Below are 13,592 nucleotides of genomic sequence, written 5' to 3'. Positions count from 1 at the left end.
CTTTCTTTCAGTATCAGGTAACTTACAGGGTTAATGTACTTCAAACGAATAATCCAACAGAATTTTAACTTGAAATAATACAATGATTCTACAGTTAATCAGGAAGTATAAGAAGGGGAGTACTTAAAAAAATATGTCATAATACATACAAAACTATAATCATTTAATCAGTGACACAAAATAATCTATACACCATATTATATACTGTATTTATATAAATTTAATACAGGTCCAAAATTTGACTTTATACCTTTATGGTTAGCTGGGTTTCATAATTAAGATATTTAGCATTTTTTAAAAAGTAACACAATGTACTTATCATATACTTTCAAGTTGAACCTAAAATTTCACCCTAATTAAGTACATTATTGCTTTTCAAGCAAAATATGAACATTTATACCAAATGAGATAAGGACTCACAAAGTCTCATGTCAAACCAGGTCAGATTTTGTCATGAAATCAGTTTTGATGCCAAACTTAAGGGAAAAATACTGGTTGGTAAGAACCTTTGGATTTTAAAATTATGAATACAAGATTATGCATTAGTATAAAATAAGAAGAGACATTATAAATAAATGTATGGGGGAAGAGAAAACTTATTTTAATTAATTAAACTGAGTCAAGTGGTTCGATATTTTGGGAAAAAAATGTAGATTCTTATTTCACACCAGGTACCAAAACAAATTATATATGGATTATGAGCTAACTACTAATTATAACAAATCAAGAAATAACAGCCTAGAAACCAATGATGACTTAGCTGAATATACATGTATTTCTAGTAAGAAATAAGCATGGTATGGAAGAAATAACAATTTGCTGGCAGGAATTAAAGTAATTTTCTGGCAGAGTTTGGCAAAATGTGTTGAGATCCTTTAAAAATACCAACTCATTTTTGATTTGGTAATTCCAACGGTCTAAAATGTCTCCCAAGAAAATAACAAATAACCTAAACAAATACTTATTTGCAAATGTGTTCACTACTTATAACTGGAAAATATTTCATATTATTTGAGGTAAAAAAAGCATTAGAAAGTTATATTTACAGTGTAAGTTCAACTATGTAGAAAAAATAATTAGGAAAAAAGACTAGTAAACTATGTCAAAATGTTAACCAATGTTTATAAAAAGAAAAAGTATATTCAAAGAGGAAGCATAATAATGAAGTCAAAACTTCATTGGTTAACATCGGTTAACTTCAAGGTGGGCCTATGGCTGAAAGATAGTGGTGTGAGAAATGGATGGAAGCAGAAAACAGTAACAAGTCACTGAAATTACTCTTCTCAAAGTTGAAAACTCAGTCTCCTAATAGTCACAACATCTAGCCTTTGGCTGAATGCTTATGGATGCTTCTCTCATGTACAGTTTCAACATACTAGAGAGTTTTAACAATATCCAGGGCTAAAATAATTAAATATTTGAACTATAAGACTTTTGAGATTTGGCATACATTGACATCAACCACTAAGTAATGTCCAAAATAAAAGAGTGTATACTTACAAATAGTTGTGGAAGTAGCTACAAGTTTTTTGTGGTATACTTTAACCCTAAAATGCCATCACTAGGCATCTGACTGCTAAAATAGGTTTCCAGGTAGAATACCACAATTGAGTCCAGCATGCCTGAACTTTTAAGGTAAAATGGAGGTTGTGGTTTTGCTCTTGAACATAAATGAAGGCTCCGAGTCTTTGGACATATCTAGTGGCTGCTGCCTACTGAACTAAGAATCTTGAAGAAAGTGAACTTATTTGTAAATGAATTCTTAGTACTCAGCACATATAAGTGCATAATTGAATAAAAGAAAATCTATAATTTTCAACCATATGTGGACTTCTGAAAAAGTATGCAAGAACTGACCTGCAAAGATATTTAATCGACATATCTAAATGAGAATGACTGCCAATATGAAGGAATTCAAACTTTAAGTTAATGAAAATATTTATTCAAACCTAACTGTATTACAGTACCAAGCTGAATTAAATAAACATCAACTGTATGGTATTTAGTTCCTTAGGGATAGACTACTGCCACATCATATAATTTTTACAATACAAATTTCTGCTGCAGTAAGTGTCGGCAATTAAGATGTTATTTCCACATGGAGAAATGTTGTTTTGAGTAGGATAGATTTAGTTTTTTAAAGGCCCAGTACAAAAAAAAAAGTTGAGAAAAATTATTCTTTTACATACAACTGTAGGGAAAAAAAATCTTAATATATTGATATTTAACCAAACAGAAAACACTTAAGAGAACATACTTTAATATCTAGGCACAATTGGTCAGGTACTAATTATATTTTCTGTTCTCATTTAAAGGTTTAGAGCAATCCATCAACTTGACTGATGTGTTAAGTCTAATACAAAGAAGGCACCTCTCATTTCCCTTTTTGAGAGTAACTCTTTATAACATTTTAAGGAATACAGAAACAATGCACTATATCTAAGTACAGATATAGTTATTTAACAGCCCATTTTAGGAGAACCATTAAAATATAAAACTATGATTTCTCTTCTTATGATGGACATGGCTTTCTAAAAGGACACAAGAAAATAATCTTCCACATAAGCTTTAAAATAGAATACAAGATTTAAATTAAATGTGCATTGGTCACTACTATGTAAGGAGGTCTAAGAATTAGTGCAATTCTTTAAATCCCCAGTACTCAGGGGAAAAGTATATACATCCCAAGAAATCTCAACTAGTACATAACCAAACATTTTATGGCTCAACAGTCTAAACACTCAAAGTTCTGTAAAACATCTTGAAAATTATAAACTAAAGATGAGAACACTCAAATGGTTTACAAAAGTCTCTCTTTAAAACAAAGAGACCAGAATGATCAGAAGAAGTATAAATTTCAGAAACATAATCTTTACTGCAATGATAAGAAAGGGTTGTAAAGTATTCACTGCAGGAAAAACCAAACTGTTATTTCCTGATCACTTTATTACCATTTGAGGTGGTTATCACTTTTGTACTATTTAGTGGCTATGTCTTTAAATGCCTTGTTGGAAAGTTACTGAAGGCAATTTATAAGGAAAAACATTATTTCCCCCCAACAGTGAGAAATAATTCCAGATAAATAAGCCTCAGAATCGGGGATCGTAAGAAGTCAAAAAACACAATATAAGATCATTGGGTTGATTTAACCTCTATTTCAACAGTATTTACAAAATATTTATAATATGCAATTATCAAAGCTATACAGTTTTGCAGATTAGCTTTATTTACATTTTTGTAATTTTTTTCCAAAATAAAAATATACCAGGCAAATCTATTTACAAACTAGGAAGCTGCTTCTGAAACAGCATGATTTAGATATAAAGTGAAATTTCAGTATGATGAAAGTGCAGGTCATACTTTTAGACTTTGTAAATATCTCACTCCCTACACTCATAGTTTAAGGGATATGAGTTTTAAACAGCTTTTGTTCTTTTATTTTCAGAATGTTTACTCATCATAATGCAATGATAACAAAAATTTGTCCACATCCATTCCAGCTGGAAATGAACTGGGGAGCTTCTTTTTCTGTCAAAAAAAAAAATAAAATAATAAAGTAAAAATAAAAAAGAGAAAAAAATAAACCTAAGTTAACACAGTGAAGTCAAACAAGGTCAAAAAGTTTGTTAAATCACTTAGAACCTTTTATCGGGTTCTTCCATATACTAAAATTGTTGACAAATTATTTTTCAGTTCATTATGTCAATTATACAGAGAAGTAGAGGAAAAATATAATAAATTCAAAGTTAATAAAATATACTTCCAATTGTTCTTCCAGCATTAGCTTAGGTAGGACAAAGATATTATCCAAATCCAGAGTATATTAATGCTGAATGAAATAAGATAGAATATCCTTTCTATAAAGTGCCCATCACTGCTAAACAATAAACCTTAGAAAGCTTTACTAAGATTTTAGGGTAACAGGTAGTTTTCAAGTTGCAAACATTTAATATACACCAGGCACTTTACAAGCACTACATTCACTCCTCACAGATATCAGGTAAGATGTGTGGTAACCTTCTGTGACATGATGCAGCTGAGACTCAGACAGGGTATGGGCTTAATGACAGTCACAGAACCAGTGAGCAGGAGATGCAGGACTCAAACCCAGGCTTTCATGGCAGCGAAGCCAAAATTCCTTCCCTGATTTTAGACACCTTTATTTCTATTCAATCCACTTACTAAATGACTAAACAGGTAAGAAAAAAAATGGGTTTCACTTATTAATGCTATCCCTGCATTGCCGTTTTAAAGATAACCATGGTTAAGGAAAAAACCAGGTAAACTTAGTTTTTACAATGCTCCACATATTAACATCTAGAAGATCCCATGAAGGACATAGCAGGACATGTGGGAAAAAAATCAAGTTGTAGGAGTTAAAAGTGTTTTTTACTTTGTAATTCCATATACAATAGTGGCTTCCCAATTTTTCATGCTTTATGTCACCCTCTATCCCCAAATTTGGATCCTACTATGACTGAAACCAAAGCCACCTTTTCCCAAGGAAGATGTTTATAAATAAATGCTTTAGCAATTGTTTTGAAAATGCTATTTCGCCTAGACAACCCTTGGCATCACATTGGCTGAGAGACACAGCTATACAACATTTTTGTCAATCAAAACTCAAAGCTGTTTCCCTAGAATGTTTAGCTATCTATGGAAAAAAAAAAAAAAAAGCAAGCTCAGCTCTCTGACCTGAACAATGAAGGAAGGGCAAAGGTATGATTTTGAAATTAGGACTTTGAAACTTGCCTTAATTCTTTTCTTTTTCATTGGTATTGATGAATTGGGAAGATTTTTATTAGAAGTACGGGAGTTCCGCTCACGCTCATCTAATTCTTCAATTTTCCGCTTTTTTGTGGGGTTCCTTGAAGATGCTCTAAATTGTTGTGTATTATCTTTTAGAGGAGTTGTTGAAGTAGCCCTAGAGATGGCTGCTCGGGAGAGAATCATCAGCGTGTGGGCAGCCATGTTCACACTGTTCTCACTTCCCGCTTCACTGGCAGGGCTGCAGGCCGGCAAGTCTGGAGTGACAGGAGGGACCATCACTTTGGGTGTGCTGTTGTCTTCAGTGAAACGCCTACTAGAGGGGACCTTGATACCATCTGTAGATTCTTCTTTATGTTTTCCCCCTGCCCCTGAGCCAGGTGTCCGGGGTACAGATAAATGAGTATTGTCTGTAAGCCTATTTACCGGGCTATGTCGCTGAGCATCTGGTAACATTTCCGTGGGATGTTTGCTTAGTGGGTTAATCAAAGAACTGGCAGATTTGGTTTGTTCCTGTTTTAGATCCTTCACAGATGCACCCACTGAAATGACATTTTTACTGTTTGAAGATGTGCCTTGTTTTTTGGTTAGTTCTTGCAGTGAAGCTATAGTTTTCTCATTCCGTAAACCGCCATTTTGCTGCCCATTAGACAGTTTTGAAATTTCTGAATTTTTCTGCCTTTCTACATCACTGCATAATTCATTCTCTTTATTAGCTGTTGCTTTATGGAAAGATTCAAGTCCAATTTCTGTTGGTGAAACTTTCTTTTCTGACTGAACTTCTTTTATGGTGGAATGTCGGCTAATGGCAGTTTCTGATTTAGATAAAATCTTAGGCACAGGAGGTTTTTCTCTCTCTTTTTTGAGAGCATTATTAGAAGAGTGTTTCAATGTAGAGGATATCATGGGTGGGTCAAGATTAGGAAAGGAAATGTCATTCCTTTCTTTGTTTTGGGATGCTGTCTTCTGGTTTGTCCCCAGTGTATCTGCCACAGAGGAAACAGTATTATCAAAACAGAGTACACGTCTGTGGCTTTCAAATGGCTTGCTAGTTGGAACTACATTCTCTACTGAGAAGGGAACTGTGATTTCTTCCAGGTTTTTTCCATGATCCGTTGCCATATTCTTGTCAGAAACTTCAATTCTTTAAAAAAAGGAAAAGTTATTTTTAGCAGCATAAACAAATAATTTTTTTATATTTTTGCATTCAAATAATGTGACAGAAACTACTTTTTATGCTCACCTTGGTGCATGACATCCAACTAAATGACTTGATGAATCTGCCAAATTATTTACCTGTTTTCCTGGAATTATAAATGAATTAATTAGAAAAGAAAAATATTCTTGAAAGAACAGTATGTTCCTCTGTAAGAAAACAGACTATGTGGTATCACATATCATAAGAAAAAATTTTAAAGGTAGCTAAAGTACAAATGAAATATTTTCAAATATTAAGTTTAAAATCACCTTTTTAATATATACAAGACAGTCAGTCACTCATCCATTACAGAGGTTTCAACTTCAGGCAAATAAATCCCATCTTTGGTTTATGAATTACAATGCTCAGTATAGCACTTCAGAGTTCTATTTAGATTCAGAAAGATACTAAAAATTTGTCCATATAACTGTCATGTCACTCAGCCTGTCACTTAGAGGAGCTTTAATAACTACATTTTGATTTCCATGTAGTTTATATGACAGAGCAGCAAGACATGAAGCTAGAAAGAAAAGATCAGATCATGAAGGACCTTATGTATTATGAAAAAGGTTTCATACAGAACCCTTGAGAATTTTAAATATGAAACATGCATGAATAGATTAATGTTTTAGAGTCACTCTGGAAGTAGTATAGAAGATGAACTAGAGAACAAAGAAAATTAGAACAGAAATTCTAGTTAGATGTAATTTTATGGCTCTAGATATTCCAGGTAAGAGACTATGTGGATCTTAGAGGCAGTACAGGGCATTCACACAGACATAAAGGGTAAAGGAGGAATCAATGGTGACATTAACCAAAGGGGCAAAAGTAGGCAGAGGAGGTCTTTGAGGAAGAAAAGGGAAATGGATATGAGAGTTTGAAGGTCTCAACACACAGGAAGTTAGGGAGGAACCCTCTCTAATAAGTAAGTAAGTAAGTAAGTGAGTGAGTAAGTAAATAGCATAATGGTTCCAGAAGCCGTCAACACTTAGAGGGAAGTACAGTAAGAATGGAAAATGTCACTGGTGACCTCATTTTAAACAGTTTTAGTAGAAATATGAGAAAAGACAATAATATAAAGAAGAACAGAGATAAGAGGGGGTGGGGATAAAGGATTGGCAGGTAAAACAAACCTAATGAACTTTTCAGCCAGTGAGGAAAGGGGCCAAAACCGAAAAGTTGAAGACATACAGTACATGGTTGGAGTCATGGCCAAAAAGCAACCTACTGGTGTTTCTCTTCCTCTTTCTCCCACCCTTCCACTCCAAGAGTGTCCTCAGGTGAGGGAAAAATAAAAAGAAAAGAAAAGAAAAGAAAAGAAAAGAAAAGAAAAGAAAAGAAAAGAAAAGAAAAGAAAAGAAAAGAAAAGAAAAGAAAAGAAAAGAAAAGAAAAGAAAAGAAAAGAAAAGTCTCCTAAGTGGCAATGAAGGTGAAAAAATTTTAAGCGGTATCGAAGGGCCTGGTATCACTTCTAAAACAATGCTAAAATGCTTATCTGTGAGGGCAGAGATGGATGGTGGATTAGATCCAGGGCTGGAGGGTAGCAATTAGGCATGGTACAAGAATGCGGATATGAAGGTTTTTAATAGTAATGGGAGAAGTAACTGCTGTGGTAGATTGAAGGGTATAGCTGGCATAGTAAAGAAAGAAAATATAGAAAGAAAATGAAAGTTCAGGTAAAAAGTGAGGATTCAAATAATAGGAGCTTCTCACTGGTAAAGGGATGTTCAGGGGATATATGGAAATGAGAGTATCTTAAAAAAAAAAAAGATTTATTTATGCTTAAGAGAGAAGAGAAGGGAGGGAGAACAAGAGGAGGACAAACATCAATTGGTTGCCTCTTACATGCCCTGAATTGGAGAACTGACCCACAACCCAGGCATATGCCCTGACTGGGAATCAAATCAGTGACCTTCTGATTCGCATGCTGGCACTCAATCCACTGAGCCACACCAGCCAGGGAAGAAGTGAGAATGTCTTGAGAGAGGTTAACGGACCTTTAAAAATCATATAGGGCCAGAGTTCCGGCAAAGATGGGGGCGTAGGTAGATACATTTTGCCTCCTCACACAAACAAAAGAAAACAATAAATTTAAAAATAAAAATGACCAGAACTGCCTGAAAATTGAACTGTATGGAAGTCCATCAACCAAAGAATTAAAGAAGAAACATTCATCCAGACTGGTAGGAGAGGCAGAGATGGGTAGCTGGGGTGCAGAGGATGTGATACAAGGTGTAGTCTGGGTAAGGAAGGCTGAGGCTGGTGGTCCCATATTTGCCTGCAGATAAACTGGGAGGAACAACTGGGGAGTGAGACAGACGCACAAGCCAAAGTTCCAGTGCTGGGAAATAAAACCTCAAAACCTCTGGCTGTAGAAACCTGTGGGGGCTGTGGCAGCAGAATAAACATCCAGCTTCACCAGAGAGTTCATTGGGGAGACACACGGGGTCCTAGAACATACACAAACCCACCCACCCAGGGATGAGTACCAGAAGGGCCCAATTTGCTTGTGAGTAGCGGGGGAAGTGAGTGAAAACCTGTCAAGCAAGCAGTATTGTTCCCTCTCAGAACCCTCCCTCCATATACAACACTGCAACATATACAACAGGAGCATCGTGGGTTGCCCCACCCCGGTGAATACCTAAGGCTCTGCCCCTTACAACATAACAGGTGGGCCAAGACAAAGAAATATGGCTCAAATGAAAGAACAGATCAAAACTCCAGAAAAAGTGCTAAGCAGAGTTCTAAACACTGGTAATCAGGATGCTCCTACAAGTGGTTGAGTATGGTTGCAGAATAGAGGAAAAAACGAAGGCTAAGAAAACAGAAAAATATACAGGGAACCAACAGTGAAGGGAAGGAATCTGGGATTCAAATAATCAATTTGGAGAAGGAAGAAATAAATAGTCGACCAGAACAGAATGAAGAAATAAGAATTCAAAAAAATGAGGAGAGGTTTAGGAACCTCTGGGACAACATTAAATATTCCAATGTCCAAATCATAGGGGCGTGCCAGAAGGAGAAGAGGAAGAGCAAGAAACTGAAAACTTATTTGAACAAATACTGAAGGAGAATTTCCCCAGTCTGGCCAAGGAAATTGACTTTCAGGAAGCCAGGAAGATCAGAGTCCCAAACAAGTTGGACCCAAGAGGAACACACCAAGACACATCATAATTACATTATCCAAGGTTAAAGATAAGGAGAGAATCTTAAAAGCAGCAAGAGAAAAGGAAACAGTGACATACAGAGGAGTTTCCACCAGTCTGTCAGCTGATTTCTCAAAAGAAACTTTACAGGTAAGAAGGGGCTGGAAAGAAGTATTCCAACTCATGAAAAGCCAGGACCTACTTCAAGATGACTCTATCCAGCAAAGCTATCATTTAGAATGAAAGAGCAGACAAAGGGCTTCCCAGATAAGGTAAAGTTAAAGGAGTTCATCATCACTAATCCCTTATTATATGAAATGTTAAAGGGACTTATCTAAGAAAAAGAAGAGGATCAGAACTATGAATAAAATAACAAATTCACAACTCTCAATAACTGAACCTAAAAAACAAAACAAACTAAGTAAACTACCAGAACAGGAACAGAATCACAGAAATGGAGATCACATGGAGGGTTATCAGTGGGGAGGAAGAGGGTAGAGAATAAGGGAAAAGGTACAAGGAATAAGAAGTGTAACTGGTAGGTATAAAACAGATAGGGGGAGGTTAAGAATATATAGGAAATGGAGAAGCCAAAGAACTTAATGTGTACGACCCATGGACATGAACTAAGGTGGGGGGATGTTAGTGGGGGGGGGGGGCAGGGTGGAGAGGGATAAAAGGGAGAAAAAACAGAACTGTAATAGCATAAATAGTAAAATACACTTTAAAATAAAAAAAATCATATAGGTCTAATAAGAATAAGTGAAAAATTAAAGATGAAGCTATGGGGAGGTTGAGTGAAGTAAAGATTCAAAATGTGGAAGTAGAAAAGGTCAAAAAATTCTGAGGGTTAGGGTGTCTGGTAGGTTAGCTTACATGGGCATGTTGTCATCCACAAAGAGGAAAATTTAAGGCAGAGAAGTCTGAGAACTAGGTGCAGCATTCATCAAGGCTCTGGGTAATACCAGTAAATACCATCACACTTTTCCACTGATAAATTATGCATTCTTAAAATGCAATTCTTGCCCTGGCTGGTGTGGCTCAATGGACTGAGTGTTGGCCTGCAAACTAAAGGGTTGCTGGTTTGTTTCCCAGATTCTTAGTCAGAGCACATGCCTGGGTTGTGAGGTTAGGGTTGCGGGCCAGGTCCCCAGTCGGGGGTGTGTGAAAGGCAAGCACACACTGATGTTTTTTTTTTTTTTTAGAAAAATTTAAAAAAGACTTTATTTTATATTTAGAGAGAGGGGAAGGGAAGGAGAAAGAGAGGGAGAGAAACATAAATTTGTTGTTGCCTCTTGCAAGCCCACTATGGGGGACCTGTCCCACAACCCAGGTATGTGCCCCAACTGAGAACTGAACTGGCAATCCTTTACTTTGTACACCTGGGCTCAATCCATTGAGCCACACCAGCCAGGGCTGATATTTCTTTATATTCCAGTAACACTGAAATATTCTCTTACATTTAGTTTTGTGTTTGTTTTGCTTTTCACTTTTAGATCTTTATTCACCTTGAATTTCACTTTTGTATATGGTGGTACAAGGAAGGGATATAATATTTCTTGTACTAATACTATGGTTTTCCACCAGATTGTATAAATCTTTTGCCTTTTAATTTTTTTCTGTAATATACATAGTAGTTAATAAATTTCATTTATTAACCCATCCTGTCCCCACTGACTTCTGATGTTACTTCCTATAAGCATGTGGTCAATTTCTAAACTATTTTGTTCCATTTATCTTTATCATCTTCTTTAAACTGTTGCAAAAAAAAAAAAAGCTTTAAGCAAAGAATAGGTGATTACCTGTTAGAAATGGTGCAAGTATTGAAAAACAAAATAGAGGGCTCTGCCTGATGTGGCTCAGGGGTTGAGTGCCGGTCTGTGAATCAAAAGGTCGTTGGTTTGATTCCTAGTCTAGGGCACATGCCTAGGTAGCAGGCCAGGTCTCTGGTAGGGAGTGCTCGAGAGGCAACCACACACTGATATTTCTCTCCCTTCCTCCCTCCCTTCCCCTATCTAAAATAAATAAAATCTTTAAACAAAAAACCCCAAAGTAGAGGTGTTGTTGCAAACAAATCAGAGAGACATAAAATTGACATTAATGAACTTAAAAATGTACCTGTACAAGGCTTATTTCTTAGTCCCTGAGTTTTCTGAGATTTTTGAGAGAGAGGGAATTGAGGGATACTTCTATTGCATACAGGTGCTGCCAAAGGCATATGAAGGACCTACAAAAGAAAACGACGTAAGTTATACTATGTTTGAAAAGCATCACTGCACCATTTTTAGCTCATAAATCTTACCTGCTGAGGAGGAGCAGAAAATGTATTTCCATTCTGTCCAACCACAGATACAGGTATCATTCCTACCATTCCTTGGAGTACAGGCTGGACTGGAGAAGCAATTATGATGGCAGATCCTAAAGCAAAACAAAATAAAACAAACTCAATAAAATAAGGTTTTCTCTCATGAACGTAAGACACCAAAATAATTACTCCTTTGAAATAAATTTTCTAAAATTATAATCTGTTTTCCTTTATAATTTACCCTTCTTTTTACAGACTTAATTCACGAACAATAGCAAAGCTAACAAATTAAGAAAAAGTGAATTTGAATATTAAAGTAGTTTTGGCATTTAGTCAAGAGAAATATTATAAACAAGCATAAGATTCTACAGCCAACGGCCAAGATGGCGGCGTAGGTAGACACCCTGTGCCTCCTCACATAACCAAAAGAAGGACAACAACAATTTAAAAACAAAAAACAAGCAGAACTGAGAGAAAATCGAACTGTATGGAAGTCTGACAACCAAGGAGTTAAGGAAGACACACTCATCCAAACTGGTAGGAGGGGTGGATATGGGCGTGAGGAGAGTACTCGTGGCAAGGTGGTGGCTGGCAGAGTGGGTGGTCCCACATTTGCGCAGATAAACGAGGAGGAACAATTGGGGAGAGAGGAAGACCATGCAACCCAGAGCTCCAGAGCAGGGTAATAAAGCTTCAAACCACTGATTGAAAACACCTGTGGGGGTTCAGGTGGCAGCTGGAGATACTCCCAGTCTCACAGGAGACTTTGTTGGAGAGACCCACAGGGTCCTAGAATGGACACAAGCCAACCAACCTGGGAATCAGCACCAGAAGGGCCCAATTTGCTTGTGGGTAGCAGGGGAAGTGACTGAAAGCCTACAGAGAGGCAGAGCAAGTGCCTCCCAGGTGAGGGTTACCCCACCTAAGGCTCCACCCTTCACTACTAACAGGTACTCAGGACAAAAAAATTGGCCCAAACAAAAGAAAAGATCAAGGCTCCTGAAAAAATACGACTAAACAATGAAGAGGTCACCAACCTATCAGATGCACAGTTCAAAACACGTAATCAGGATGCTCACAGAATTGGTTGAATATGGTCGCAAATTAGATGAAAAAATGAAGGCTATGCTAAGTGAAGTAAAGGAAAATGTACAGGGAACAAACAGTGACAGAAAGGAAACCGGGACTCAAATCAATGGAGTGGACCAGAAGGAAGAACAAAACATCCAATCAGAAATGAATGAAGAAACAAGAATTCAAAAAAATGAGGAGAGGCTTAGGAAACTCTGGGACAATTTTAAATGTTTCACCATCTGAACCATAGGGGTACTAGAAGGAGGAGGGTAAGAGAAACAATTGGGAAACTTATTTGAACAAATAATAGAGGAGAACTTCCCCATTCTGGCAAAGGAAATAAACTTCCAAGAAGTCCAGGAAGCTCAGAGTCCCAAAGAAGTTGGACCCAAGAAGGAACACACCAAGGCACATGATAATTACATTACCCAAGATTAAAATGAAGGAGAGAATCCTAGAAGTAGCAAGAGATAAGGGGACAGTAACCTACAAAGGAGTTCCCATCAGACTGTCAGCTGATTTCTCAAAAGAGACCTTACATGCAAGAAGGGGCTGGAAAGAAGTATTCCAAGCCATGAAATGCAAGTACCTACATCCAAGACTGCTCTATCCAGCAAAGGTTTCCTTTAGAATGGAAGGGTAGATAAAGTGCTTCTCAGATAAGGTCAAGTTAAAGGAGTTCATCATCACCAAGCCCTTACTGTATGAAATGTTAAAGGGACTTATCTAAGAAAAAGAAGATAAAAAATATGAACAGTAAAATGACAACAAACTCAGTTATTAACAACCACACCAAAAAGAAAAAACCCCCCCCACACACAAAAAAAGCAAACTAAGCAATCAACTAAATAGGAACCACATCACAGAAATGGAAATCACATGGAAGGTTATCAACAGGGGAGGGGGAGAGAGGGGGAAAAGGTACAGAGAATAAGTAGCATAGATGGTAGGTAGAAAATAGACAAGGGGAAGGTATGAATAGTATGGGAAATGTAGAAGCCAAAGAACTGATATGTATGACCCATGGACATAAACTAAGGGGGGGAAATGTGGGTGGGAGGGGGTGAGGAGGGTGGAGGGAAGTGAAGGTGGGAAAGTGGGA

At 36.8% G+C, this 13,592-nt stretch overlaps 1 protein-coding gene across 2 annotated transcripts in view; it reads right to left on the bottom strand.

Moving 5' to 3' along the window:
* Positions 1–13,592, bottom strand: part of LOC114498618 (protein NPAT) — a 72,176-nt gene continuing 58,584 nt past the window's right edge. For both annotated transcript variants that reach the window (XM_028514637.2, XM_036028608.1), the window contains 5 exons: positions 11,414–11,529; positions 11,230–11,338; positions 6,011–6,071; positions 4,753–5,911; positions 1–3,528 (listed from right to left, as the gene is read on the bottom strand). In XM_028514637.2, coding sequence (XP_028370438.1) covers positions 3,451–3,528; positions 4,753–5,911; positions 6,011–6,071; positions 11,230–11,338; positions 11,414–11,529 — 1,523 coding nt within the window. In that variant the 3' untranslated portion in view covers positions 1–3,450. The remainder of the gene's footprint in view (positions 3,529–4,752; positions 5,912–6,010; positions 6,072–11,229; positions 11,339–11,413; positions 11,530–13,592) is intronic.

The sequence above is a fragment of the Phyllostomus discolor genome, chromosome 6 (genome assembly GCF_004126475.2).
Source record: "Phyllostomus discolor isolate MPI-MPIP mPhyDis1 chromosome 6, mPhyDis1.pri.v3, whole genome shotgun sequence".
Lineage (NCBI taxonomy): Eukaryota > Metazoa > Chordata > Mammalia > Chiroptera > Phyllostomidae > Phyllostomus > Phyllostomus discolor.
This window is presented reverse-complemented; position numbering and strand designations above follow the sequence as displayed.